This window comes from Buteo buteo, chromosome 8 (genome assembly GCF_964188355.1).
Source record: "Buteo buteo chromosome 8, bButBut1.hap1.1, whole genome shotgun sequence".
In the NCBI taxonomy this organism is placed as follows: domain Eukaryota; kingdom Metazoa; phylum Chordata; class Aves; order Accipitriformes; family Accipitridae; genus Buteo; species Buteo buteo.
Window position 1 is genome coordinate 30,363,800 of NC_134178.1, and position 18,942 is coordinate 30,382,741.

At 39.8% G+C, this 18,942-nt stretch overlaps 1 protein-coding gene across 4 annotated transcripts in view; it reads right to left on the bottom strand.

Moving 5' to 3' along the window:
- VGLL3 (vestigial like family member 3) overlaps nt 1-18,942 on the bottom strand; it is a 202,274-nt gene that overhangs the window by 131,702 nt on the left and 51,630 nt on the right. Inside the window, exon 4 of one of the 4 annotated variants that reach the window (XM_075033951.1) lies at nt 11,500-12,800. The exons of the other annotated variants lie outside the window; for them this stretch is intronic. Within the exon in view, the coding sequence (XP_074890052.1) occupies nt 12,775-12,800 (26 nt within the window). The 3' untranslated portion in view covers nt 11,500-12,774. Of the gene's footprint in view, nt 1-11,499; nt 12,801-18,942 lie in introns of those variants that run through there. 4 annotated transcript variants of the gene reach the window in all.

Consider the following 18,942-nt stretch of genomic DNA (forward strand, 5'->3'; position numbering starts at 1 on the left):
TCTCGATCACAGCTCTCAATTGAGACAGCAGTCTGGCAAAACTACATGGACAGCAGACACTTTACTGTGGCTCTTTCTCCCCACTCAGCCACTCCCTCCCCCACCTCCCCCAAACTGAAGTTTATTGTTGCCAGAAAAAACAAGAAACAGCATATCTGAAATTTAATCTTCCTTAAATTTGCAGAGCAAGCCTACAGAGAAGATTAACCATATAAACTGGGCATATTTTACTATTCCTCTCAGGATATGCGTCATGCTTTTCCCCCACCCGGTGTTTTCTAGTTGTTATTGATTACTGAGTTTCACCCCTCAGCAAATCCAGTTTTAGGAAAGGTAGAACTGTTTTTTAGTGGGTTTTTTTTGGTTGGTTTTTTTTTTTTTTTTTCTCCTTTTCAATACACCTTTGCCATGAAAATAAAGTCAGCTTGATGCAGCTGCTGCTGCGGAGATATTGTTGACAGATGAAAACACTGGGAGCAAACAGCAACCTATTTGATGCCTAATTAAAACATATTAGTTACAGTGCAGTCAACACGGGTGTTAAGAAGCACATCTTTTCAGTATACTTCAGAAAATGATCTTACTATGGCTTTCGACTGGCCCAAGAAGCAGACAGCTATAACATCCCTCTCCTTGTCCACCAAGACTCCTCTGACAAGGATATTGCTATAGCTAGCTGAAGAATTGCTGGGTGGTACAGTACAGTTTTTACTGGTATTAATCTTTTTTGAGACCAAAGCCTACTTAGGGATGATCTAGAGCCTGATGAAGCCTGTGGAAACCCTCTGGTAGCCTCAGAGCGTTTCAGGTAATGGGTAGATCTATGGGCTTGGTTTAATGTCATTACTTATCAGTACTTGATGCTCTTCCTGGTAATTATCACTTAGGACTTCAACAGAGAAAATAATTAGAGTATACTCTGTGAGGTATTGATGTTCCCTTGTTCTAACTAGAGGGGTCTTCCTCAGAAGAGCTATCAGTGTGATTACATGCAAAATGTGACAGCAGAGTATGTCAGCAGACTGATGAAGATGTTTCATTTCTAACAACAGAATGTTAGCATCTAGTTATGCAGATGACTACAGCTCTTAGGCAGGGAAAATGCAAAGACTGACACATCTAAAATGTAAGCATAAATGAGTTTGCTTGCAGACAAAGTTGGAAACACAGCTGAAGCCAGACTGAATACTTAATATTATTACTCTTCATAGATTCACTCCTGTTTAAGTGAGAAAGGACAACAGTAAGCAACTTGTCGTACGCTTTGAATAACAGTCTATATGTTTGTATCACCTAATTCCTAAATCAACCCTATAACATTTCATTGACTGAGACCATCTCTGTAGGCAAGCCTTAGTTTCAATACCTTCAAGGATGAACTACCTATCAGAGATAAGGCATTACTACAATGGGGGCCTAAACTAAAAGCAGTAACATCTTGTGTAAGCATGTGTGTGACTGAACAGTTTTAAATTTGGCAGAAAAAAATGGCAGAATAACTACCACTTTAATTTTTGGCTCTACTTTACCGTATTCATATGGCATATGTGGGAACATGTGTGAGTCCAAAAGAATAGGAAGAAAAGAAAACCTAAATCCAAGTAAGTAAGCTTGATCCAGTTTGTATTCCAAACTTCCTACAGATCTGGGTCCAGAACTTCATTTTTATTTGTATGGCCTATTTAACAGTATAGTATGTGACAAAAACTCATTATAGCCATGATTTTGGCAATTTTATAAGGCAATCTATTTGTGCTTAGAGAATAATTACAGAGGCCAGTTAGAAAGGCAGTTCTGAATGTTAACGGAAGGTCCTTGTTCTGGAAAAGGGCCCTATATGTAGCAGCTCTTTAGTTTATGCTTATGTCACACTGAAACTAACGCACTGAGGAGCTGTTCTTATACTAGAAGAGAACTGAGCACTAGATTTCACCCAGAAATTATACCTGGGCCATTAATACAGATGTAGAAACAGGAATGCTGGAACTATTTTGAAGTAAGAGTAACTAGTTAATACCAAGATCTTGGCCCCTGCACAGCTCCATCTGAGCAACTCCAGTGCCATGAAGGGATTATAGAGATAGCTCAGCTCACCACCTGAATGTTAATTTTGTAACACACAAAGGAGTTACACAAAGGAGTAACTCTGTATGTGGAGTATGAAGAAGTGGTCTGCCTTCCACCTCACCTGATTCTTCATGTTCTTCAAGTACCCTGGGAAGAGAGACTTGGGCAGGAGGTGCAGAGAGAAGAAATTACACATAAATAGGGTAAAATCTCCAAACAGATTATGGTGCTCATCTTTCTTCCCATCAATGACTAAAAGAACCATTTTGGTTTGTTCTGGGGTTTGGTTCTAATTTGTTTTTACTTTAACATGTTCTTCTCGGTTTTGTAGTACCACACATAAGAACTTCCAGCCCTTTGACTTTATGGCAAATGTCACTACAGGCCAATGCAAGGGTAAAATCTGCTGAAATCACCGTCTCTCCTCCACACCTGCCATGACTCCATGCAATTTCATATTAAAAGCAATGCAAGGCCACCTTTCATACAGAATCTTTTTTCTTCCTGGAGAATTGCTTCAGTCATGTGTCAGTGGTATTTTCTTTTTCTTCTGAAAGCAGAAAAGAATGGAAGATGACCATGGAAATGGTAGTCTTTCTGTGAATAGTTTTAATGGAAGTATAACTACACTGTTTGGTTTGCAATACAAGTTTTCTTTTAAACCATCTGATAAAAAGAAGGCGGCACTCCTCTTGGCAGGAAAAAGAAACCCCAAAGAGCTTTATTTTCTGAGCAGCAGCATTCTGAAGTCTCTCAAACAACATTCTTTATAAAGCTGTTACTGTATCACAGGCCAGATTAAAGCGAATTTACTAAGTCCTAGTCCTCCTTAGATCTAAATCTGTCTTTAGATGACCTTCCTGATTTAATCCAGATCATGAGCATGCTCAACATCCTTTCCTATATATTTGGTAGAAGTGAGTGAAATGGAATGCAGTATCAGAGCCGCCCTTACTTGTAATTTATCTAGGAGGTGTTCCTATAAATGATAAGCACAGTTCTCCTTTTTTTTTGTTATGGTTTTATGAAAGGCTCATCTAACTCATTGATATCCTGAATAGGTGTTCCATTATAAAGGACATGGTGGTTTTGCTATTGTAATACTGTGAGGTTTTTCTGCAAAAGGTATTAAGTTTTTGAACTTAAAACTACTAAGGGGAAAAAAGAGAAAACTCAAAGAACTAAAAATAAAGAGAAACAGCTCTTTTCTCTGTTTGTTTTTTTTTTTTAATGGAATCATCCACATTTAGAAGCCATTGGTCAAAATACACTCTTTATTTCTAGACCTCACCTAGCTTAAATTTTAATACCATTAAGTGCCTTGTCCTCCAAATCTGAGGGCTAAGTAAGAAAGACCTAGTAAAATATAGTGTTAAGACATGACAAATGGTACTGTTATGCTACTGCACTCTTTCCACTATCTAGAAGAGATTTCCTAGGTCTACTTACAGTGTCCAGTACTTGCAGGCTGAAAATCCTTCAGGAAAAAAAAAAAATTTCTTTTATACTTTAATTCAGTATTCCATCACATTTGTGATTTTATGGCAACAAAATGGGGATTTTAAAAGATATGGAAGAAACAAGACTTAAAAAGAACAGGATCAACTCAAAGCAGACTCCTGCAGATGATGTCCTTAAAGTTCAGCTTTTAAGAAATATACTGTTTACAGACTAGCTACCAGTACTATTGTACTGCCATCATAGAATTAAGCTGAAAAGTTTTGTACCTAGTACAACCCAAATTAGAGATGTCCTGTAGCAAGAAACAGAAGACTATGACTTAGCAGACCAGTTTGAAAGCTTAATGCTCACTAATGCATTTAAATATGTATTCTAACCAAGGATGATCATAACAATTTTTCCCAGACTACACATCATTTTCTATCATTACGATAATGGTCTGAGTGTCTTTGTATTGGACCAAAAGAATATCTCTATTTAAGCTTGTCTTTAAATGACTGTTGGAAGTGTAATTCTCAGTCAGCAGGCTACAGCAGCAAAGCTAATGTTTGTTGAACACTGTATTTGAACTCTGCTATGAACTATTTGAGCAAGAGTTTCTAACACACAGTTTAGCTTGGGTAGTTTTCAAAAAGGCAGTCCTTGTCCTTGCTGAATACGAAAGGCAAAGCAGAACTTTTCTACCAAGACCCACTCTGCTACCAGAGAGCTGCAGCACGCTCCTGATTCTGAGTGCCCAGGAACTCCTGGGTATGGCTTATAGAAAAAGATTTATTGCTTCCAGCTGGGAAACCCAAGAAAGGAGTTATTCCTACTATAATATTCTATATTGTGTGCAGCTCAGATATTAAATATATTCATGATAGACAGATATCACCAAGTATAAGAATAAATGTCCCCAATTTCAATGAGATATAATATTTCCACTTACACCCAATGCTGACATAAATTAAAATAAGGATATAGCTTCAATCCATTGTTCATGAAGAAGAATAAGGTGCACATTGTACAAGAGAGAAAATCAGGTGTATTACTAATGGTAGGAGCTCTGTGACCCGACCTTCAGATTTGAACATACAGCCTACCTTGACACCATAAGCATGCTTGGAGCAGGCAGCAGCTGTGCCTAAATAACTGCAATTTGCTACAACATTGGAAGATAGAACATATGAAAAGCTCTTCAGAAAACATCCCTAGTACCATGTCATTAAAATTGTTTATCAGTTAGTGAGTCAAGAAATTAGGGCACTAAAAAGATGGCTGTGGTGGAGGACCAGAGAACACAAGTCTATTACTGAAGCTCAGGAATCAGCAAGCACACATTTTCCTTTAAGCATGTGACCTTGTTTTCTCTCTCTCTCCTTTCTACCTGTAATTTACTTCCCAGCTGAAGAATAATCCTCTTTCTCAGCAGACATAACCTTGTCCCAGTGTTTGCCCTCATTCTTCTTATTTCTGCTCCTTATACACCTGTTTCATTTCTTTTTCTTCAGCTTGTAACTACTTCTGGCTGTACAGTGCACCAGAAGCTATGTTCATTTGGTGGTTTTGTTCCCAAGTGAGGGACAGAGCGAGCCCATTCACCTGGAGTGCTCATGGCAGAACCAAGGTGTCCTGTATTAACCTTCTGTACTTAGTGCAATAAATGTAGATGGTCACATTTTTTCAATCAAAACATTTTTCAGCAAAAGAAGGAAAAGGCCTGTCCTGAAATGGATACTTTGGGAGACATTGTGTTTTGTTCAGGTTTTTCTTTTTTGTCTATAGCTATGTGAGCCCAAAATATTTCATCTGTGCTTCTAAAAGCCAAGATTTTATCAAAACATTTCAAAAAATTGGAAAATAAAGCTGGACTTCTGGGTGCTCAGCTGTTTTATTTGAACCTTTCTGTTAATATTTTTAAACAAAACATTTCTTGATTTTTTTTCTGTTACATGGAAAACGCTTGCCATTTTCTAATCAACCCCAGCTACAATAGCTATGGCTTTGGGCTGAGGAGTTGAGGTACCTTCCAGAGGCAGAGAGCTAGAAAAGGCCTAGTTGTCTCAGAGGCTAGTCGAAGACCTTTGCTTCCTCATAGATATCTCACTACTGCAGCTTACTGTTCCTCCAAACCCAGCGTTTACTACTTCTGCTTCACACCAAGCATGCAGACAACATATAAAAAGAGTCTTTCAGCAGGCTGGTTTTAAACTCGTTTTCCACGTAGATGGGAAGATGACATATAGGTCTTTATTTTACACCATTGAGAGTCTTGGAGTGGATTTTCTTAAAGAACCGCTTCAGGTACTGAGAGTTGTTGAAATTATCCAAGGCTTTCTAGTTGCTAAAATATTCCCTCCCATATGCTGAGTGTCCACTTTGAAAACCTTGCTCATTCTTTCCTGCATCTGGCATAGATTTCCAGGGGGGTGGGGCGGGCTCTGCGGTCGGCATGAGAGAAGCCCGACTTCGCAGCTGCTGTTTCCTTCCTCTGACAACGCAAAAAATATCTTCAAGGAGGGAATCCCATTTAACATGCAAGTGGTAATACCAAAGATGCTTTAGCGTCTCATCCTCTTTGTGACAATGTCCTGAAACTAAACAGCGCAGCTAATATTAGCCCATAGGCTCCCTGCCCCCCTTCAAGTCTTCATCCTTTTTCTTAACTCCTGTCGTGACTGAGCTCAACATAAATACCATAAAATTAAAATGTTGTTTAGTTATTTACAATGAACAATTTCTTTGATGAGCTTCATCCCCTTTCAGATATTTTTTCCAGCCAGCTTTGATTTTTACAGATCAGTTTACATTCAGTTGTTATGTTCCAAGTAGAATACCAGTCACAGACTATTTTTTCCCTATTTTTAATAGTATTTCTGCATCCTGGCAAAACATAGAATTATGTTCTATTCTATGGGTACATAGAATAATTTGAGATAGGATAAAGAAATCATAGCAGGGTCCATACATATATGTCCATGCATATAATGGAAACACTGAATGTTTTGAAGTAACCAGAAAAGGCAGAGGCACCAGAGATGTTCAAGTTTAATCAGAATCCCATAGCAAGCTTATGCAGTCAAAACTTAAATACAGTAGGAGGACACTTAGCTGTAGCAGTTGGAACCAGCAGAGACCTCAGCCGTGTCTTGTTCTATATGGAAAGGGATTTGCTTATTTAATTAAAGTATAAACAACATACAGCTTGTGTTTAGCTGCAGGTAGGCAAGCATTTTTGTGAACTTTAACCACAACCATACTGTGCCCAAAGAGATTTTTCCTACACCTTAGCCTAACTCTTGCTGCCACGGTCACATTATTGGGTCGTAACAAGTTTTAGATAGCCACAGATCAACAACATGGTTACTAGCACCCTATGTGTATCGGGGTGCCCTGCTGTTAGAGCCAGCCCCATGGGGGGGGCCGGTCAGAGCCGTGCAGGCAAGAGCCCCTGCTAGGGGCTGGCAGCTGTAGTGACAAAAGACAGTGCCCAGCCTGCTGAAGGGGGTTGTCAGCTATACAGTGTTGATTACCACCAGAAGTGCTATAATCACATCCCAGAGCAGGGTAAAGACAACGCGTCTTTGATCCTCTTCAAAATTTTACTGATATGTTGCTGAGCTTAGCTAGAATATACTAGTGAGCCAAAAGGTGGGGGGGGAAGGAGAGAGGGGACAGAAAAGAAGGGGGGGACATAAAGGGTGGGGCAAAAAGAGGGGGAGGAAGGAGAGGGGGGAAAGGAGGGGGGTGGGGAAGAGAGAAAAATAAGAGAGAAAAAACAGAGAGGGAAAAAGAGAAAAAGAAGTGTATTATAGACATGGGCTAAGAGCTGGCAGTTCAGTTTCTCCAGTCCACCTATAGCGTGGCTTCTCAGCTTAATGGAGAAAACTGCTGAAACTGGTCAGGTTTAGCTGATGGGTGTGAACTCTGCTCAGCCTAACTTAAGCTAGATCTGCCTGTCAAGATTAGTCCTTGAGCTGAGACACTTCTCTAGGCACGGCAACCCAACCACAAAGCGGCAGCCGCAGCCAACCTGGGCACTTCAGGAGGGGACTTAGGGTGTTCTCAGGGACCAAGGAGAAGCTGTGGGCACTGCAGCTCAGGGGGTAAGTAGGGGTTGCACAGCAGTGTCCTTGGCTCCGGCTTGACTCGCTTTCTTCCCTGCCCATTCCTCTGCACTGCCCTGGGCAGTGAGGAAAGCATATGTAGCAGCCAGGTCTGACATCTATCCCAGGACACGGGAGGGAGCAGCGTAGCTTTTCCCTCCTCGCACACCCACAGCCCAGCTGGGCCCAGCTGGCCCTACACAGTCGCAGGACTGGGAAAACATATGAATTACAGTCACTTAGACTACCTGAATTAAGCACTGAGGGTCTAAGTGCTTTAGAAGAGTTTTGCTTTTAAAGGGGTTTCCTCTGCATGCTGTATTTCTCAGCTAAAATACAGAAACATTTTTGATCCAACTGCTAGTCCAGCTTATTTTACATGAGGCTGTAATTTTCAGTGCGTTTCCATCAGTGCTATGCTTGTTACCTATTTAGATGGGAATGCCCATTCCTTTTTTTCAAACAATGTAAACTATAAAACCAAGTGGATTTTAGTCCAAACCCAAAAAGCTAGTACAAAAGATGCATAAAACCTTAAGCTGCCCCTATGCATCGAGTAGCCAACATTCATCACATATATTGCTTTTGTGTTCTCTGCATCTGAATTTTGGCCAGTGGAAGTGTTACCACGGCTGACCATTGTTTAAGTGATGAGTGACTGTGACTAGAAAAAAAAGAAATCTTTATATGGCAATGATCAAAACCATTCAATGCAAGGAATTATTATCTGCTTGTGAATTGTTCAACCTGGAGGGATCTCGATGAGTCTTGGGTGACCCAAGATAAATGTATTAATTTCTCTGTTTGTCTCCACTGCAGTAGATTATCCATGGATAATTTCTACAAAGGTTTTCCCTTTTTGCCCCTTCCCAAGTTGTTTGTTCTTAGTTCTATGGAATCTACCTCCTGCTGTTATGAACCTGGAGTACTTTGATTTAAAATCTGCTAATTAGTGTATACAATTTCCTTATGCCTGTGCATAAGAAAAATTATATAATACTACATCTCCCTTAATCTCTGTGACAGGGTTCACATGGTCAGCCCATGTTTAATAGCAGAGTTTCAATCAAAACACCAGGCAGCTGAAGCAAAAATGAGTCTTTGCACAGTGAAAGAAATACGTTAAGAGGAGGATTGAGGATGACTGAAGTTTTGTGGCTTTGTTTTGTTGTTTTCAGGGGTTTTTGGTTGCTTTTTGGGGCATGAGGGTTTGGGGGGGTGGGTGGTTTTTTTACATTATCAGGTATTGAAATCCAAAATGATAAACATATATTCCTCCCTTTTATGCTCTTCTTCCTAACAACAACCAGACCATTTCAAGGGGGAGAAGTAGTAAACAAAGAATATTTCTTGTTGATGGGTCAGTTGCAGTTTTATGTAGGCTGAAAAGTAGATTGTAATCCTATGAAACAGCAGCATACTTTTGTTCCTCCCTCCCTGCCCCCATCCTGAAAACACACATGGCTTGACAAAATGCCACTAGAACGTGCTTGAAAACAGTGATCTCATTGTGAAGGCTGAAAACTTAGGGCTCAGTATAGTTGGATGATTGAGAAGCACAACATGCTCAACAGATGTAAAAACTGTATAATTCATGACTTTCTCAAGTGGGGAATGAGCTTCCACAGCCAGTTACTAAACCGCTGCAAGAGGTGTAAAATATCCAGCGATTTCCTATGCGAGTGCACCAACTATTTCAGATATGCACATACTACTTGTGAGTTTTGGCTAGTGGTCACTGGGGTTATTTCTCTCCACTCTGTTCTGTACTTGTTTTGGGGTATTTTAATAAGAGAAGAGAGACTTAACATTTTATCCTTGGTTTTCCTATTAAATGGCGGGGAGGTGGGGGGAAGGGAACAAGCAAACAAACTCTAAGCAACTTAAGTCCAGAGAAAACTTAAAAGGAGATTACAAACCTCAGACTTCCCACTTGTCTTAGTGAGCTGGCAGGAAAAGCCAGTTTAAGCCAACTGGGTTTGTTGTTCCCTTGGGTCTGCAATCCTGCATAGACCTCCCTGGCAGACTCTGAAATTTTGGAAAGCTAAACTGAGGCTTGCATGATCCCTTTTATTCTTTTTTTCAGAGAGTTTCCATCTCTTGTTTTCTTCTGAATCTCAAAACTTAAAGCAATTAATTTCTGAAGCTTTTCTAAAAATGCCCAGATTTTGTTCCTTTAAAATTAAGCAGCTCTCTCTGCTACTGCACATAGTTTCTGCAGGGCCTCACAGGGGAAGGCTGCTGATGTTTCTTGCTTCCAGATCCAGCAGGCAGCTGGAAGACATTTCACCTTCCCATACTACAGGTTAGAACAGTGTCAAGGCTGCTCTAAATTGTGCCCAGAGGACTTCTTGCTCACTGAGAACTGTCATTCCCATCCTGGCTGCACCTTCTCTGGCTCCACACATACTCTTCAATATGAGAGCAGCTATCCCTGCCTTTGTAAAACTACTTCATACCAATACTGTCATTAGACTCATGTGCCAGAAAAATAAATAAAATAAAATCAGTGCATGGGTACAATCACAGATGCCCTATTGCCAGCATCTGGTCAGAGAACAGAGTGAACATGGGGAACAGAAAAATCAACCTTGGCCATCAGATGTGTCTCAATATATGCATGTTTTGAAAGAGGATATCTTCGCAAGAAGAGCATGAATGAGGCAGAATTATGGCGTATCCACCACATACTAGAGGTTTGAAGAAGTCTTCCCAAATTAACATGCCTCTTTAATTTTGATTGCACAAAGCCTTCTAGGCAGCTCACTAGCCTTCACAGCTGTTGGCAGGTAGAACAGGATGGAGTAGGAGACAAAAGCAGAAGAGGGAATATTCCTTTTGGGAACATGCAGCCTCTGAAGGCAGATGTTGATTTAAAGATTTCATTTGGCACCTGTAAGAGGTTACTGTGATGTTAATAATCACTGTCCCCTAGCATTAGTTTATCACTGCTGCCATGCAGTAGCTATTTGTGACAGTGTTTTCATGCGAAACCTCATTTAAAAAGACTTGTAGCTTCCCCTCCCTCTTTACTGTTTTGGGTAAAAATTTCTCATATTCTTCGAATGCCTAAGCTGCATTATTATTTCTGGACACTTCTGAGGCTGTCCACATGTAAAAAATAATAAATTGTTCAGCTGTTACACATGGTCAAACTCTGCATTGAGCTGGAATAAGTCAGCTTCCCTTCTCTCCTCCTCTCTCTCTTTTTTTAAGGCTTCAGAATTGGCAGGTACCTACTCCTGAATGCTGAACTCATGCCTTGCTCCAGTTGAAAAATCTTGATTTCACAGAACACAGGAACAGTGTGTCAGGAATAGTGAAAGTTAAGTATGCAATTAGTTTTTCTTTTTTCCTGGACCTTATGGAAACAGAGCAAGGTGCACGTCTCCAAGTAGATAGAGGCTTACAATAGACAAATGATCTCACTGGCTGGCAAACAAAAATCTTTCTATCCCTGTCCCAGGAGAGTGAGGTTTTTTCCCCCTCCTCCAATGTATCTTCCTGATGCAGTTAAAACCACTCTTACCTTTCCTCTGTTTTGATCTCTTTCTTCCACCTCAGGAAAGAGTCCCACACTCATGCACAGAATGATCCAAGAAAAAAAAAAAAAGTTAGGTGAAGATGTTTATATCTAGGTTAATATTACATAACTATAAAAATAGACAACCTCCCCCACCAACTTTGCAGGCATGAACATGCCACATTGCTATAGGTGATAGTAGGGTGAAAAAGTTGTAGTAGTATGTAATAAGGTTGCAGAGTCAAACTGGCTGGTTTGTCATTTGGAGAAATTTTGACAAAAACTAAGTGCACATTTTGTCCCAAGTTTGCTTTAGTTGTACTTTAGTTTATAAAAAAGGAAATTTCATTTTGTGTTAACTTTTTACCTGAATTCAGACTGTTAATCCATTTTCTGCATATCTAATTCTTGTATTCCAAGACCAGGAACATGTATCAGAAAACCATCTTTTTTAACAAAGCTTCTCAACTTTGTCAGGGTACTGAGAAAAGCCAGGAGCGTGTATGCTTGCACATCTGCAAACTCCAGTATATTTGTGGTAACTGAGTACCAGATTTTAGAGAAACAGAAAAACAATCCAAAAAGATTATATTCTAAAACTCTGAGCTTAATAAACCCATTTTGATTGTCAAAAGTGACACAAAAGGCTAAGACTCTCTTACTGGCAACGGTATGTGATGACTTATATTATGCACTCATCGCTCTCCAAAATGATGCCCACTCCAAATGCAGTGATAAAAACTCTTCATGACTTATCTGGTTCAGAAAGGTAGAGGACACTTATTAAGAAGGAACAAGAAACCCAGAATCAAAAGACTAACTGTAACGCACAACTTCATTTCATTCAGCTGACAATCATAAAGGATATTTTTGCTACACATTATTACTGAATAGCAACAATATGTGCACCAATAGGTAGCAAGTGAACTGCTGAGGAAGTGAGCAACTTTCTGTGATTTCAGTGCTTCTACAACTGAGAGGCCTTTCACAGTCCAGTCACAGCTTATCGAACTTAACACAAATAGGTTTTATTATTGTTTGCTTGAGGTCTAAGACACACTAGGGCAATGCTAATTTTCACCCTCCGGTTCATTGTAACAAATCCCCTCAGCTGCTGTTTGGGCAAAACATGGCTGCTCTGATGCCAGTGGAGTTTGCCCATTCCATTGTGGGCCATGCCATTGACTTCAACAGAGCCAAACATAATTTGTAACTTTATTTCATGTAAAGAAAGGCACACAAAGTTAGGCCTCCGCTGCAACTTCACAATTATGGAAAACAAACATTGCCAGAATTAGCTTATCATCAATGTGATCTCTTGACTTTGTCTCAAGAGGAGGGCATATCTGTTTTATTAAGTAAAAAATATATCGATCAAAGTTCTTGTGCATTTTCATTTGTGTTCCTCCCTCTTCAGAAGAGTTGTAGTTTAAAATGAGAAGCCAGATCATCCATCTCCATGGAAACTGGGAAAAAAAAAATCAGTGCTGATGCATATATTTCATATGGTAGTTCACAGTGGGGTTGGTGCTTCATGCTGAGGGCTGTTGTTGCACCTTCTAACTTTGTTACCTGAGCAGTGGCTCTCTCCTATGACAATAGTGAGAGATAACCTCCCAGTATAGATGCTTCGAGTCACATCTGGAGGACACCCTTCTCTCCTAAACACACAGAAAGGCAGGGTTGACACAGGCAGAGATTCTAGGAGACAAAAGCATACTCTGAACGTGTGATTTGCCAGTTCTGCTTTCCACGACCTGTGTGGTCCGAAACATAGTAGCCTGTGAAATTATCTTTGAATTACTGCTAGGGTTCAAACTGGCAGGACTACTAATGCTATCAGGTTCCCAGTTGTGGAGGAGGGACTGGTTATGGTGATATTTCCATCCAGGGTCACCCACTGCTCATCCTCTCCTCAGCTCTTCCAGACCCACACCAAAATCTGTTAATTTTCAAGGAACCCTATAAAACAACTTCACTGCTGAAATTCTTGGTAAGGAGGAAACTGTAAGGAAACAAGGCAAATCATACAACTGCTGGAAGACAATTGCCTTCTTGCTGGTTACTTACGTTTTGGAATCTGACTTAATCTGAAAGGCTTTGTCATTATTTATCTTTTCCCATATTTATAATCATCTATGTAAGTATCTGGTGTTTGAGGACAGGCACTCTTGAAGTAGAAAGTAAACATTGGCTCAACCCATATTCCAAAATATTCTAAATAGCAAAGTCCTTTTGAAAGCATATTGGTGACCTTGCTTGGCATTGCTGCAGCATGATTACCCTCCATTCTCTCACAAGGAGAGGGGAAAGTTGGATGCTTCAGTCAAAGTAAGCAGACTGGCTTACTTAAAAGCCTACTTACTTGCTAAAGTAAACCCAAAATAATGAACTAACTTTAATTCTTAAATAAACATCTTTGAGATTGTTATTTTAACACATCTGGTAACATGAAATGACCTATTGTGAGTCATGAAGCATCCATGTATACGAGTCCCAAATCCTCATAAGCACAAAAGAAGCCACTTCAAATTCTTATTTTCCTATTTCTTTTCTGGTTTGGACCATTTAAATCAAAAGTGTCACCAAACCTACCATACTTTTAAAGTAGGTGATCTAAGAGGCAATAAGTATAAAGGAGAAATGAAAAATAAAACCCTGTAGATTATGAATGAGATAATAGTTGCTGGAGTCTGCAAGATACTTCCATTATATGGGCAAACCAAACAATAAATCAATTCTTTTTATTCCAAGAGCTATCCCAATCCACAGCACCCATTCGCTGCACTGGACTACTGGGGACTTTGACTGCTGGTGTCTGGATCTGGCAAGCAAATAAGAACTGTTATCAGGGAACTCTTGTACACAGGGAGACTCTTGCAAGTACTGAAGAAGTTGTCCAAGAGCAATATTACTGCATGATGTGGGCCTATTGGTTGAAGAAAAAAGAAAAAACCTCCGAACACTGTAAGGGTACCTAATACAAATTTTTAAAATGTTTCAATTGACTGAATGTATATGGTATTTTAATAGTTCTTCTGCTCTGAAAGTAACCTAGGTACATGAATGTTTATGTTTATCTTAAAACATTCTAGAGGTTAAATTTGTTGAAAGTAAGATAATTAAATAATAGTGTATATAAAGTCTGGGTGAATAAAAACTAGAGTTCCCATTTGTCAAGAAACAATTATGGTGAATTAGATTCTTGTAAGAAGGTCCTTGTATACAGTAATACTATACACTATACTACTGTTCTAACTTTAAGCTTCCTGTATATGTAATTTGGTGGCATTACAGAACTATGAATTCCTCATATGTCTTCAGCTGTCTTTTCAGAGAAGTTTCCACAACTTCTGGCTTCTATAACTCTTGGCAATGATGTAATCAAAACTAATCCTGAAGTCAGAAAATCAGTTGTTAATATATCAATGTGATTCAAAAATGCCTTTTGGGATAATAATTTTTTAAAAATACATATATACACACATATGTACCCATCCCACATTAATCCTAAACATGCATTCATTGATGAAAAAACTCCAAACATCAATTCTCCATTTTCTTTATATATACCTGCTGGCATTTTATAAACAAAAGCAATATTTAACTTTTAGTCTGCTGTAAATCTTGATGTTACTTTCACAGAATATTAAAGTGATAATAAATTATTTACTTCATAATTCCTTAAAGTAAGCCTTTTTTTTTCCCTGAAAAACCCAAATTTCACATGACCTTATAAATCCTATATTAATTTGGTAGATTTGTGGTCTGGAATAGTATGAATTTTTTCCCTTTGTATTGTTGAACTGGTGTAATGAGCTTTACTAGCCTCAAAACTCAGAGTCACTGTTTTTGAGTCAATATTATTGCTATGCAGCTGAAGAAGAAGCTATTATCAAAGTGCAAGTGTATACTATATTCTGAAGACTTTCAGACACTCTTTCCAACATTAATAAATATTCCCCAGAGAGTATGTGTCTTAAATCACTTAAAAAAAGGAAGTTATTGCAAAAGTCTTTTTCACTTATCCAGTGGAGCCGATACACAGATAAATTCTGCAGTTCATTCAGACAGATATCTGGTTTGCCAAAAAGTATCAGACTTTAGATCTAGTCAAAGCAGGTTTTGGTCCATGTGGTGTGTCATGAATACCACTGTCATCTTTTCTTATAGAGTAGGGAAAGATGGGTAATTTGTTCAAGATGACACTATCAGAACTTCAAACCATCTTTCTGCCTGTGTGGTTACAGTGAATCAGAGAAGAAAAAAGAGGTTATTCTTTGATGAACCTACCAAGGACTGGCTGCTAGTAAAACAAGTTGTTTCTGTTAAGCAGGATTTGTGAGTTGTACCAGGTGCTTCAGCCCAGAAATCTCAACATTTTCAGGGGATTCATTATCATTGAAACAAGAATATGTTGCTGTATTTTATGAATATTTTACATGTCCCCAAATAAGAAGCAATGTCATCCAAGAATATCAGTATAAAATCAGCAGCCAGGAGCTAACCCAGTAAAGGCAGAACCACCTCCTGTATTTTCCTTCTGGCTCTGTGGATGTAATTTTCGTAATTCCCATCAAACCAGTCCAGGGAAAGTTGCTAGTCTTCTGTGATCCCAGGGAAAGTTAATGACTCGCTTTAAACTGCAGTAATCCAATAAACATGCTTTTCACTTTAATGAAAGCAAGTATTTTCTTCACTTTTCCAGGATACAGAGAATGCCAGAAACCAAATCTCTTACATAGGTTCCAGTGAATATACAGCCAGGCCTGGTTTTGATGAATTTCCTCATCCTTAGTAGTTCCTATGTATTACAAAGTATGAGTCAACATGAGCGAAGGTGGCAGAGACTGGCTCCTACGGCTGGCTTAGTGTCTGCAGCAGCAGGGTTGCCATCTAAATTTAGACTAGCATTTGGGCAGCTAGCAGAGTAATTAATCTCTGGAACAAACTGCCAAGGGTGATGATAGTGACTTTCACCAAAACATTTAAACTAAGTGGCAGTTTGGGGCTACTCTGGTATCCCTACACTATACCACACCTGCACCACTGAGGGCGGCTGGGTATTAGATAGACAACATTGCTCCCTCAACAGGAGGAGGAGATAGTCGGTTGTATGCCCACCTTACTCTGGTCCAGCTTCACAAAAGAGTGATGGAATGAAACCTCAAGCCCTTCTTGGTTTCCTTAACTACTTTACTGCTCTCTCAGGGAAATGTGTGAAGAGGTTGAATGGTGATTCAAGGATATTACTGGAACTCTTCAGTAACTTGGGTCAGAGTTCAATCACCATTACCCATGCGTGCCAGGTTGAGCTCATCACATGGCACATAAACTGTTGGCCAGAATTAAACCCACGAAAGAAGAGTTACGTTTGCAAGTAAAAGAAAACATCATTTCTGGGAGGCAGTTGCTGCAGAGCTGTCTCCAATGGTTAAGGGCATGCACCAGGAGATCCTCCAGGAGAGACCACAAGTTCAATACCCGCATTCCTCACTGACTCGCAGACAGTGCTGCCTGTAATAGACTATGGCAGGTCGGAGACTCCATCAGCTCCTCACTGCCAATGCTATGACTCTAATTACACCAGTTCTTGCCCTTTCCACACAAGATTATGGATCTGGAATTAATCTGAATTAGAAATAGGCAATCTCGACAAAAAATGCAAAACCTGAAATTCTCTCAAGTTGCTCCTCCAGGAATCCCGAGGTTTAAGTCTGCCCCTCGGTTACAGACTTCAAGGTTAGGTTTTGGTTTACCTATGCATTTAAAGTCTTGTGCTGTGTTCTCATTTGCTACCATTAGCTCTATTCAGCACTGATACCTCTTGAATCTAGTTGCTTCATCTTTCTCAGGTTCAGGCCAAAACCCATGCAATTCAGTATCAGCTGAACCCAGACTGACAACAATCCTAAAGCACTTGAACTTTCGGTGTTCTGTACAGACGCACACTCAGATCTTAAAAAACAAGCAATCACGTAAATAACTATCTCGGTAACTTTTCTCTGGAGATAGATGGTAACAAAACTTTATTGACTATATTGACTTTATGTTGGCTAACAGAAGTCTTCTGGTTCATTTTTAGCTGTGGAGAACACTCAGATGCTACCACAATAAAGACAAGACACTGCACAGAACAGGATTTTTAACAACTTCAGGTGCTTGCCTGTCAGATTGAATTACATTTTTTGTTAAACACCAAGTAGTTGTTCTGAGGAATATAAGCCCATAACAAGTGGAGGAAGGAACCCAAGACTCCCATGCTTAACTTGATGCATAACCACTTTCTGAGATTTAAGAGCACAAAGGAACCACTAAGGAAAGCCAGACTTGCCAGACAACGCGGTGAATGTTGTATGCAGTAAAGGTGCATGTATACCTTTATAATGTGTGTAAAATAAGAAAATAATATATAGTCTTAACACAGGTTTATCTCCCAGCCTAAAGCACAGGCCTCAGAAAGATAAGAATACATGTTAACCACATGCTCTGGATGCTTCCAGGAAAGAGTTTCCTCATGATACCAAGAGTTTCTGTTTGTAAATTTCAAAGATGAATATCCCATTCCCAATGGACTGCTTTAATAAATAAGATTAATAATGAAACAACAACAAAAAGCAATGAGCTCCAAGCCTGTATTTCCAGAAACTTAACTGTGAACTGGTAAATTCAGTTTGAAAATTTTATAAAAAATTAATTGGAAACAATGAATTATGCACTACTTCTTCCTGTAAAAGCTGAGCTAATGAGAAGGCATATAGATAGACCAACTGAGGGACTGACTGATCTAAAAATAAACCACTCTGGCTATAACCAAATACCATTTTGAGAAGCCTGTGTAGTTCTATTATAGCACAGCTCATTTCTGAGCTGTCACTTCAGAGGGGGCATTTTCTTAAGTGATTTTTTTTCATATTGTTCTCTGAAAGCAGTGGGACAGCAGAAGGGTGTTTCTGTTTGTGCGGTTTCTGGACAAACATGGAATCTGCCACAGAGCAAGTACGACAGTGGCTTCCTGGTAGGGTGCAGATGAACTCCTCCTGCTCCAAAAAAATCTCAACGTGGTACCTTTCCTCAATACGTGACCCCTCAGAGGAAAAAGCATTTTGGACATTTAGTTCTTGCTTCTGTTTCCTGCAATCCTCCTGTTTGTGTTTGCATGGCAAGGAAGAGAGGAGGAAGAGATGGGCTGCAGAGCTTGTTTCTAATTTACAGGGCAGCATGAGGGCCTGTGAGTTTTTACATTGTTAGTGATAACCCTCACTTCAAATGTGATTTTAAAGTGCATGGGAAAGGGCATGGTTACATTTAAACTCTTTTCTTGGCCAAAGGCCACTGCCACTGTGTATGCCCTTCCACATGTCTGGAGTCAGTTTAAAGCAGGGATAAATTTGCCTTCTTTCCTCATTTTTGAGCCTCATCCTACTTCTCAAATAGAGCCGTGCAAGGTAAAACACAGATGCAGTAATGGAGGCAGACCCAGGGTCAAACCAGAAATGCTGGTACCAGGACATCACGCAGGAGCCAGGGTCACAATTGGTTGGGGTACAGCCCAAGACATGACAGCTCCAGTTTTTGCTGTAATCTGCTATTGCTCAGCAGGAAACTGTGTCCTGGTTGTAGCTTTACCACAGGACATCACATGGGTTTTGTAGCTGGGTCTTGCACTCCATTGACAATGCAGTTTTGCAGCATGGCCTTCCCAACAAGCAAGATGCAGGAGATCAGAAAGAGGTATAGCAGTTGTTATAGGATGGCCTGAAACATCACCTTCCCAGGACCATGGCCATCCTTAAGTTCACC